General features: G+C 34.3%; 1 protein-coding gene across 5 annotated transcripts in view; it reads left to right on the forward strand.

Annotated features, from left to right (window-relative positions):
* CNOT6L (CCR4-NOT transcription complex subunit 6 like) overlaps window positions 1-11,332 on the forward strand; it is a 133,374-nt gene extending 122,042 nt beyond the window's left edge. For all 5 annotated transcript variants that reach the window (XM_004383118.2, XM_023737617.1, XM_023737616.1 and 2 more), the window contains 2 exons: window positions 1,992-2,194; window positions 6,241-11,332. In XM_004383118.2, coding sequence (XP_004383175.1) covers window positions 1,992-2,194; window positions 6,241-6,453 — 416 coding nt within the window. In that variant the 3' untranslated portion in view covers window positions 6,454-11,332. The remainder of the gene's footprint in view (window positions 1-1,991; window positions 2,195-6,240) is intronic.
* The last annotated feature ends 790 nt before the right edge of the window (window positions 11,333-12,122 follow it).

Here is a 12,122-nt window from a genome sequence, read left to right on the forward strand (position 1 = left end):
GAATTTCTCTTCTAAATTAGGGGGTGTATCAGTCAGAATCCCAGGGATGGTACACGGGATAACAGAGGAAAGTTTAATAAAGAATCTTTTTCCAGGGTGTGGGCAGGGTTAAGGGAAACCAACAGTGAATGATGCAGTACTCTGGCACTAGGGGATCTGTGGGCCCTTTATTACCCCTATACCTAAACGGGAAAATAATGGGAGCTGTTATCAGAATTTGGAAAAAGTAGTTAGAGCTGTAGGGCCATGTAACAGGAGCTATGGCTTTGTATTGAGGGCTGTAGCCAATTCTTGGCAAATCAGCAAGGTCTCCTGCCATTGCTGCCCATTGACCAAACCCAACTGGAAGCTAGAAGGCAGGGATTTGCAGTTGGTGCAATAGTCCGTCTCCTGAGGTACAGAGTACAGTGTGGAGAGGCACGGAGTATAGTGGAGAAGGGTAATTTGGAGGGGCAGCCAGAAAATACTCAGCACAGGTCATTATCTAGTTTAATAACTTCAGCAACTTTTAAGTGAATTCATTGAAAGATAATTGAATACTGATGTTAGGTGCAAAGAGTGATCAGAATCTCCTAGGATTTCACATTAATTCTTGAGCTCCACGAAACTATTTTTGTCCTAATTTATGTCACTTATAGCTTTGTAAAACATCAGTTTAGTATTTTAAGTATAAATTTCAAATGCAAAACATTAAAGGTATACTCTTTTGCTATTAGCAAAGCGTATTCTGAACTATGTATATTATCACTAAGCTTTTTACAAGTGTTTAAAATAATAACTCAACAATAAGTGTAAACCAGCCCAAATGCTTATAAAAGAAATATTCATAAAAGTTACAAACATCTTTACTTTTTCTTCTTAGCAAATAAATGCTGAAATCATCCTTTGCAAATGTTTGTCTTCAACTCCTAGCCTCATAGGCACCGTAACCACATCCTGTTTTCTTAATCTTTTTTTTTGTTTTTGTTTTTTTTGTTTCTGAGTTTAATTTTTCTCAAGTATAAGAAGTTTTCCTCCTATCTCATTTGATTTGTGATTTGACAGCACAGCATTAATAGTTGACTCTGGATCTACACTGTCAGGGTTGGATCCTGATTGTGCTACTTACTAGCTGTGCAGTCTATGATGAAATCCCTCACTTTTGATTAAGGGGGCAATAATTGTATTCACCTTATAGGGTTGCTTGTGAAGTTTGTGTATAAAGTACTTTAGAACAGTGCCAGGCATATAGTAAATGCTAGATAAATTATAGCTCCTTTTTCACCTATTTACAATACTGGAGATGACTAATCATAATAATAAGTGTTGTGACACTTTTTTCCCCTGTTCACTTATTCAGTGAAAGCATTGTACTTTTTTTTGAATGCTTCTACTTGCTCGTGCTTTTTAGACTCATCTAATATTTTTGACAAGTGGAATACTTCTGTCATAATGTTCTTTGTAGTGACAGACTGAGAAATCTTACTGTAGCTCAAAATAATGATGTTGTTTAGCTGACCCTAGAAATTGAGGTGTTGAAGATACAAAATCTGTTTTTGTTATGAATGATTTTTTATTATGTATGCTGCATTTTTAATATTCCCAAAGTTGTTGACTGACTGCATAGAATAGGGAAATAATAAAGAGATAGTGGTTTGGCATAATATTCTAAAAACATTTACGATAAAGACCTTCCTGGTGAATGCCATCCTGTGCCCTGGAAATTATCTTTATCCTGAAGAACCATTAAGAAAACAGAGCAAATTCCTCTGTGATCTTGATACTTTGCTCTGAACTAGGCAAATACCCTTCATTCTATTAGTTTGAACCTTATGAAGTTACTGATATTCTATTGTTTTTAACAAACAAACAAAAAAGACAGTTTCATATGGCTCAACCTAATAAAACCATTCCGAACCTGGTCCAGTTCCTGGCAGTGGTTCTTGGCTATGAAGGCTTGTATAAGGACTCAGTGCTAAATGGTAGTGTTCCTTTCTTTTTTACTCCACTAGGTGTTGTAGAATATTTAAGCAATGGAGGAGTAGCTGACAACCATAAAGACTTCAAGGAACTAAGGTACAATGAATGTCTTATGAACTTCAGCTGCAATGGAAAGAATGGAAGCTCAGAAGGGAGAATCACACATGGCTTCCAACTTAAGAGCGCCTATGAAAATAACTTGATGCCTTACACCAATTACACCTTTGATTTCAAAGTAAGTGGCAGCCTCTTGGCTGATGTAGAAATGATTTCAAATACAAGCATGTGAGCAAAAAAAGTGCAAAATTTTCATTTATGCTTAATTGTATAATATTCAGGAATTTTTAGATTCTCAAAATGTTGAGTTTAAGTATGCAGCTAAACGTAAGGAAGTTTGTTGGGTTTTGTGGTTATTATAGTTGTGTTTAGAATTATTTTTGAACCCTTGTTTGCTCATATTTCAAATAATAGTGATAATAGCAAAAACTTCTAAAATGCTTTCTGTGTACCCTGCACTATTCAAAGCACTTTATGTATATTAATATAGTTAATTCTCACCTGTCCGTACCACCTCTGACTTTCAGCAGGGACCCAAAAAATTAGCATCTGACATAACTAAACTCACCTTGAATTATTTTATGTAGTATTCTCTCAAACATTTCTTAGTACTTTCCCTGATATCTCATGTATCTTTATTTTTTTCCAGGTTTCTTTGAGGGGTAGGGTTAGAGAGGGTTGTACCTGAGGTCTGTTTTACATCCATGTATTTGTACTAATACATTCCCAGAAGTGGATAGTGCCAACTTAAGGAAAAGAAATATATTTTAGCAAAATAAGGAAAAAAAAAAAAGTGGGGGCCTATTGTACAGGGCCACAGCATTCTTTAGAAAGATTTATTGTGGCGGCTTTCCATAATGACCCCTTTCCCCTCAAAAATTTTCTGATCACTTTACCTATCTGTAACTCTTCTCTCATACCTCTACATGACTTTCTGGCCTTCCAGATACTTACAGTAAAATCTTATACTAGACTGTAAAAAATGTAGATGTTAGAAAGTACTTTTGTAAAACAAGAAGCCTTGAGGGAATTTAATAAAATACAAAGGAAATTTATGAAACAGGCTCTATTCATGTCTCCAGTAATCTTTTTCCGTTTTCAGTACTTGTTAGCCCTTTTTCTGAGAAACAAGTAGCAGAAAGGAAATTCATGTGTTGATGTTATTAATCAGCTTTTATAGTCATGAAATGGAAAAAAAAAAGTTTAGAAGTTGTTGAATCTAATTTAGTGTTCTTGCTATTAGAGTGGACAATTCTATCCAGTCATAGTTTATTTTTTTCAAATCACTCACATGCAGTGGTGTGCTGGTAAATATTTAACAGTCAGCTTTCTGGGAAAAAGAAGTCCTGATTCGTAGTGTTTGCTGATTACTGTGGTATAAATACTCCCACTGTAGCAGATTTCAAGCTACCGACATAATACCACTGGATGCAGAGTTGGGAAGAGGTGCTAACAAAGCTGATACAAGCTGGCTCCAGCACACCACTGCTTTTATGTAATGTGAGCTTAAAGGAAAAACTCTAGATTCAATGATACATAGTTTACTATAGGTTAAATCTTATCCTTGTGACTGTAGCGATATATATTATATCACTGCTAGCATAACCCAGAAAACCTATAATAAAATTTCCCAAAATAAGTGCTCACTAATTCTACAACTATTACTGTTGTTTTGGTATGTGAGTAGGTGAAAAGACCAAATCATTTTGAACTTCCCTGGATTTTTTTTAAAGATTATTTTTTCCTTTTCATAAAGCAGAAATGAGAGAAATAAAATTTGATACATTACAATCTAAGCCATTTTCCTCAGTCATTTGAATTGGTTTAAAATTCTTTGTTGATGAGAGAGATCCTCACATGTGTTAATAATTGAATCAGACGTCTTATTGAACCATTTACATAACCCAAAGAGGTACAGTTAAAGAATTGTAAGTGCCTAGTTCAGAGAGTTCTTGATGTTTTGGATAGATGGGATGGGATGGGATGGGATGGGAGAGAAGGAGAGAGAGCAGTAGATCGGAGAGAGAAAGATAAATATGTTGGCTGGCTGGGATTGGAGGGTGAAATGGAATGGGAAGGAAGAATGGCCAGACAGTGAACTAAGGGCACATATGACCAGAGAGAACTGAGCTTTTAGTTTAAGCAACAGGCAATGAACTTTTCAATTTTATACAAATCATTTTGTATAATCAGTGCTATGCCAATATTGAAATAAAAAGGGATAGGGAACACCAAATACAAAATGTCATGTGATACACCATTAAATACAGATCCAAACACAGTAATCCAACATTGCATCAGTGGGGTGTTTTTAAATTGTGTTTATTTGGCTTAGCATTTGTTTGTTACCTTGTTGGTCCTTAAATAAGATAGAAATTTAGGAAAGTGGTATTTAGAACTCAAATTCATGTAATCTAGAACTTAAAGGGTAAAGAGTTGGGAGAATTACTCTGTTCCCAACATTACTTGCAGACCAGGTCAGTTGAATAAACAGCTTAATTCAAACTTTATGTGCTTTTTCCTCTCTCCCCCACCCCCATATAAGGGTGTGCTTGAATCATTTAAAGAAAAGAGGAAGGACAGCTTTCCCGTATGTCAAGTAGTTATCCTTTCTCTTTTTACATTATCAGATTTGTATTATATATAATTTTCTCACATTGTTTTAAAAAAAACGTTTTAGCATAAGGCTATCTAGTGAACTATTTTCAGTTTTTTTGGTCAAATACAGAGTTATAAACTTATGTGATATGGTCTTTATTAATATAAAGACTGCATATTTCCATATTATAGTCTTTTAAAAAAGAAACAGTTTGAATCAAAAAAAGTTAAGAATCACTAGTCTATAGCCTCCTTTGTGAGTATGATCAAATTTAGAGACGCTGCACATATGCATATGTTCATATACTGGGCAGGTTCATGGATGTGACCTTGCTAATAAGGGATTTGATAAGAGCTCTTACTGTGGACATTTCAGACAAAGAAAGTAGTTACAAGTGATGTCTTCATTAAGTATGTCTTAATTTCTAGAGTGTTTAGCATCTTTTTTGGGGCCTATGTTTGCAAAGCATGTTATAACTCCAGCAGCTAATGTGCATGATGCCACTCTCATAAAATGAAAAGATACAGGAGGTTTTATTCAACATGAATAATTGAGACTATTTCATTTGTGTCATGTTGAAACAAAGGGTAGTCTCAAGGGAAGTAAAACCACCTGACCCTTATTAACACTTCCTAAAGTGTCACTGCAAAACGAGGCATAAGCTGAAATAAAGGAATAATGGCTTGTGATAATATCATTTCTTGAACATTGGGAGTATTGGATGGAACTCAGTATGCATAGTATTTGTAAATAGATACTCCCAGGTTTGGAAATATTTCTCCATATTTGGGCTCAGGCTCTCTAGATTTGGATAGAAACTAGCTAGAAAGAAATTTTACTTTTCTCTCTTGGATACCCAGCCTGAGACAATAAAGGCAAACCGGTTTTGAGACTTACTAGTCAAACAAATCAAATCATTTAGCTCTGAGAGATACATCAGATGTGTATGGGTCCCTGCTGAATGTTTTTTGCTAAGGTATCCTTATGTAGCAAGAAAATCCAGAGTTTATAGTACACTAGGATCTGTGAAAATGAACATTCTAACCTAAAGAGCAGAAATTAGAACAGTTTTATATGTGTGTACCAAATCTGTGAAGGTTGAAGTAGGATTAACGTATCTGAAGACGTGCTTTACCATGGCTTTGTTCAGGTGTGTTCAGATATCTTGATATACAAATAATTGAAATAATTCCAGTTATTATTAAAAGAATTAACTTGAGTCATACCTTTTCATTAACTGTGTATATGTTGCTATAAATATCCTTATTTTTTGCATGTTGTAACTGATCGAGTTAGTGCACTTTTTATAATACTTACTAAAACAAGCAGGCCAGTTCTAAAGATACTTAGACATTATTTGGTATGTTTAGCTTCTCAGTTTATCACTTACGCACAAATGCAAAGCTTTGAGTGCTGTGTTTCCCTGCTGAGCCACCTTTATTTCATGTAATATCCATTGAAGATGTGAGTCCTATTTGATCCATTGTTAAGACAACAGGTACTAGAACTACAGATTACTCAGTTATTTGGCTTTTACAAATTATGGATTGTCTTTTATGTATCTTGAATTGTTTTCTTCTAAGCATACATTTTTCTTTCTTTCCCAACCCCCAATCTCTTTCCAGGGCGTGATTGACTACATTTTCTATTCCAAGACTCATATGAACGTGCTTGGTGTCCTGGGGCCTTTAGATCCTCAGTGGCTGGTTGAGAACAACATCACTGGGTGTCCACACCCTCACATCCCTTCAGACCACTTCTCACTGTTAACACAACTTGAACTCCACCCTCCACTCCTGCCTCTTGTCAATGGTGTTCACTTGCCTAATCGGAGGTAGTGGAGTACTGCCCCGCAAAGACGGGGATCTGTTGCTATGGACCTGTACAGTTGTAAATCAGAGTATGTAGGAGTGAAGTATGGCCATCCTTAAGCTGCTTCTTCAGGTTCCTTTCATTATGTCTTGCTATAAGATTTTGTACATTTTTGTGCATATTGGTATCATTTGGCACTAGGGTTGGAACCAAAGTATTGCTCTCTTTCCGGATTTTTAATTTAACATGTTTTTAAATTGGACCTTCTTCATATTATATTAAGAGTCCACATTCATAATTGGTAAATCCCAATTAGAGGCCCAACAACAGTATATTTGTTTTTCCAAAACAAATACTTTCTTTTGAATGATGTCAAATGAGCCAACCATTTTTGCAAAAGGCAATTTTTTAAAACTATGAAGTTTTAAACTGAACGATAGCATGCCTTTCAGGGAAAACTTTCTTGAATTTCTGTTATCCTTTATAACAAAATGATTTTTGAGTCCCTAAGTTATTTGCACATTAACAAAGCACTTAAATTTGTTTGATCTGTACATAAACCATGATATAGCCTCTAGCCATAAGAAAAAGTGAGAAATTAAAGATGGTTGCACAATATGTTTTCAAAATCAAGCATATAACAGCACATGACAGTTTGTTGGACAAACACTTTTTTTGTTTGGGCTTTTTTTATTTTGTTTGTTTTTTTTTTTGGGAAGTACTCTTGTTTTTTGGCCCCCTTTTGGTATTAGTTCTAAGCCTGTCTCTCCAGTTTATTTATGGGGAAACAGCAAGTAATTTATACTGCCACACAGCTTGAAAATAGAATTTGGTATGCTTAAGATGATCACAAAATATAGTGTCCAGTATTTTTAATGATTCCTATCCACCTTTCTTTTCTGTCTGGTTGTGCTGGAAAAACAGATATTATGTGATCTGTATCATTTCTGCTGTTGTAGCCAAATGTTAAAATAAGTACTCTGAATAAGAAGCCCCTGATCAAAGTTTGAGAAGGGGAAAGCCATACAGATATTTTACTTGTGTCCCAAATAGGTTAAGTGACTGTTGATTTTCGTTTTTTAAGGCAACAATGGAAAGGACTGGCGGGGGAGAGAAAGAACAGGGAGTAGTTGAAAGCCTTGAATCATTTTTCTTGACTCTAGCTGCCAAATGGCTATCATATGCTTTTAATCTTTTTTTCTGTTGTCTGTCAGGGTTGAATTAAGAAGCTACTGGTTTATTCCCACTGTTGATGCTGTAGATATATTGGAATCCTTTTTTGCCCAGAAGGGGCCATTTGAAAATCTGTGACTTCAAGAGGCAGTGAAAGTAATATCGTTTTCTGGGGAGAAAATTAGTTGGCTGCTTGATGTTAATTATGGCACAGTAACAGGAAAAGGTTGTGTCTGTGTTTTTAAGTTTTTCTTTATTCTGCTTTTTTGCTGCTATTAAGAGTTATCTGAAATTTATATTTTAAACTTTTCATGCACTTTACTGTTTCTAGTCTCAAAATGTGATATTTTTAATAAACAAGAAGTTTTCCATTATGTGAATGAAATTTTAAAAGAAAATAGCCTATATTTGTGTCTCACTAATATATAAAGTACAGGTCAAATTTAAATTATTTAATTAGTTTTAAATATATACAATTTGTCTCCTCTTTCAAACCTGACATCTTAAGCTGTTTTATTAGACTTAAATGATGCATTTCCTTTGGTCATTTTATAACTAATTTCTTCCATAGTAAATTAATCAGGCTATATAATATTTCCCCAAGGATAATTTTAGTGGGACTAGTGTGGTGGGATGATGTAATATCATACATGGGATTGCATCAGAAGGGTAAAGAAGTTTAAAGCCTAAATAAACTCCCTCTTTTAAAAGTGCCTAGTGGTAGAGGCGTTGTTTGTCATCTATTATAATTGGAATGTCATTGTAGTTGAATGAAGTTTGATGTAAATAAAATATTCTTTTAAAAAAATGTTAAAGTAACAAAATAAACAAAGAAACAACCCTTAAGATGACAGATTTTCCTCGGTGTGCAGGTATCCCTTCTTATATACCTCAAGCATTCAACATCTAGCCATACGAATTGATTACCTGAAGCATAGTACTGGAAAGTAGAATAGCATGAAAAACTTAATTTTGTGGACATTACCTTTTTTTGTAATCAGCTACTGTATGTTTTTATTTTTAAATCTTTCATTTTGGTTGGGTTTTCTGCTCTGGAGGTATATGCACTAACAAAACATTTTCCTCCTTTCATATACGCATGTTAATTAGCAATGTGAGCAATATTTCCTACCATACTTCACTCCCAATATTTTTTGAGATGTTTGTATAAAATGGAATTTAAAGTTCACTTATGATTGTATATGAACCACAGAGGAGCCCATTTATTAATAAAAACTTTTTTAATAGTTCAATGTAGAGGGAAAAAATAAAAAAATTGGGAAACATTGTAAACAGCTTAAGTTTATTTTGTCTATGATCGAGGCACTCTGTTGCAGAAGGTGTGTAATTGGGTTCTCTCTGCTTCCAAATGCACTCTTTCAAACCATTCATTATCCTGTGTATTTTTAATGTGGTTTTAGTAAATGTTGGTAGTAGCTCTGTTGAAGTAGGTAATTGTATTATGTTTTGGGTGGCATACTCTTGGGGCATGGTAACCCAGATTTCATGTGCACGGTTTCCCTTTAGCCCACTGCCCAAATTCACACAACCCATCACCCTTTGTTCCCTTTGTAAAAGGAGTGGTATTTGTTTTGAGCTGCCAATTCAGATGATCAGAAATGCTGCTCTCCTCAGTATTGTCTTGTTAAATGCATGCCGTTTGGAACTTCAGCAATGAGAAGCCAAAAGGAAGGAGGTGAATGACATATGATATATATTCAGTTAAAAGTAAAATACATGCTCATATACTTTCTAGTTCTCGGAATAAGTTACTAAGCTTTATGCCATGGGGCTGCTGCATATTTTATCTGAAGATAAAAGAAAATTTGGGCATTTTTAGATTGTGATATGTATTTTTTTAATTGTTACATATGATTTCTGATATTTGTCTAAGAACTGGAGTGTTCTTTAAATTTATTACAAACAGTGTTGTTTGAGGAAGAGAAAACTGCACTGTTTGCCATTATAACTGTCATACAAGTGCATGTCAAGTCACCTACTCTCTCAGGCATCAGTATCCACCTCATAGCTTTACACATTTTGATGGAGAATATTGCAGCATCCTCAGGACTGACATCTGAGAAAGGCTCAAATCCACTTACTGCTCCTTGCTTGTTGACTTTGTTTTAAAATATTGTGCCTGGTGTCAACTTTTAAGCAACAGCACTGCCTAAAAGCAAGCAGAGAACAGAATCCCAGCACCATTCTATAGGCAACTTTTTAGAATTCAGATATAGTAAATCTGTTCAAGATTTATGATGTTTTATGTAAAAAAAAAATTTTTGTACAAATGTAGCTGAATATTTTTGTTTCATTTCTTTGATGTAAGGTGTGTGAATGTTTGAATATCACATGTTAAAGTCAGGTATGGCACAATGGGTTCTGAGACCAGCTTTTTCCCCCTTCCCATTTGCCTTGTTCCAAGCTTTTTCTTTTCAGATTACTTTTCTGATACTCATAGGCAAATATTTAATTTTACTAATAAGCATCCTGTGTGAATGTATTAAAGAAGCCACTTGAGTGTTGTAGTTTGCAGAAATACAAAGCTCCGTTTATTTGTCTTATTCTTTGGCATCTTAAAGTTGTATATTAAATCACAGAGAAGCAAAGGGGAAAGTTGAAAGATATTTAAGGCTCATATCACTTGATTCAATTCTGGAATTGAGGGTGTGGCACGTTAAAACTAGAAGGTGGACAAACGTACTGTGTTCCATTTTAAAATTGTATCTCCTAAGTATAGTTAAATAGGTGAAAAATTTAAGTTTGTATTTGCATTTCTAAGAGTTTCTAAAAATCATTAATGCCATCAATACTTTCAGTATCAAATAGCAAGAAGTAGAAAAAGCACAAGGAAAAATAGGTTAAATATGTTCTTTGAAGGAACAGAGGCATCTGGTTCATCATTCCTAATACAAGACTAGATTTTCTAGCAGTAAAAATTGACAGTGTCTCAATATTTACTTCTTTGATTCTAGGGTGTATATTCTGAGTTTCTGTGGTATTTTAATAGCTTTTTGAAATACACTGATCAGTAGCTTCAGTCACCAAAAAAAAAATCAGTTTCTTATTTATTTAGCGGTTCATAAGAACAGTAATAGTTTATAGCAAGCAAAAACTTTATGGCACATTTTCAAAACTGTACCCATACATATTTTGGTTATATTTTGACAGAAATGTGAATTCTTACATTGGTAAGGTACTCTCTGTCTCCCATCTGCCCTTCTCTTAAAAAAAAAAATACCTTTATGATGTGTGGAAGTTTCCAAAGGTAGGAAGGAAGTTGTAGAATAACCTTGTGTTTAATTCATGGTACCAAAATGTTTATCCCTTTCCTTCCTTCTGAATTGTTTCATGTTTATAGAACTGTGTGAATTGTAGGTAGACTAATTAATTAAGGAAGTTAGAATATTTTTCTAAGCCAGGAGCTTCAGCTAAGGTTTTAAATTTGTTAGATAAGAACTTTTGCGTTTATGGTTGCTTTGGATGATTTTAATGTTTTAATAGCATCCTGAGCACCAAATTTGCAATTCCAGTATAAGTAAATTAGTACACTTCTAACCTTGCTGATTTACCAAAGTGGCAATCTGTATAACAACAGGATGCCGAGAGGATCTTTCATATTACAAAATGACATGCAAATCTTTATTTTTTAAGTGTCACCTTTAAAGCTTCAGGGTAGCGGGAGGAAAAAAAAAAAACAAAAACCCTTATACCAGTACTGCAGAATGTTCTGAATAAGATCCACAGAAAGGAAAAAAAAACTTTTCAGGAAGGTGGTAAAGTCATGCATATTGTTCTAACAAAATACGTTCTTGATATGAATTTCTCTGTTAAATCACAAGCGCTACAATAAGAAACAGGGAGATATCAGGAAAAGAAAGCTTTATTAACCAAATTAGTAACTTCTTTTGGCATAAGTTTGTTTGATTAGACTTGGGTTATTCTTGGAACCAAAGGAAAATAAGTATATTGAGGCTTCATTCAACAAACATTATGACATTGAAGTAATGGGAATGTTTTTAAGTAATGGGAATGTTTTTAAGTAAAATAGCTTTCATTTTCAAAGCATATGAAATGGGAACATTTCTGCTATTAAATGTTAATTTCATGACACATAGTATAAACTCAACATTGTATTGACATTAGAAGTGGCATCCTCAGAAATCACATTATGAAAAGGGTATGCAAATGCCGAGTGATATGACTCTTGGAGTAGTAACATGGTACATTCAACTTTCAGAATCTTCCAGAAGGCATAGTTTGGCATCTGTTTTCAGTTATTTTTGTTATAACAATCTCCCTAAATTTAGATAATTTTCCTGTTTTGTATGTCTGTCGCTTTTAACTCTTTAAAAGCTTAAGAATCATGGTGGCCCTTGCTGAAGTGGTCCCTTCTTGCTCATTTGAGTTTTGTGTTAACTCGTAATTACTGATCTATGAGTGTTTTCTTTCAAGCGATCAATTGTTATATGTGCCACATTAGTTTACCTTAGTTATCTAAACTCACAAAATTGGCTCAGTA

Source organism: Trichechus manatus, unplaced genomic scaffold, assembly GCF_000243295.1.
Source record: "Trichechus manatus latirostris isolate Lorelei unplaced genomic scaffold, TriManLat1.0 scaffold00105, whole genome shotgun sequence".
Lineage (NCBI taxonomy): Eukaryota > Metazoa > Chordata > Mammalia > Sirenia > Trichechidae > Trichechus > Trichechus manatus.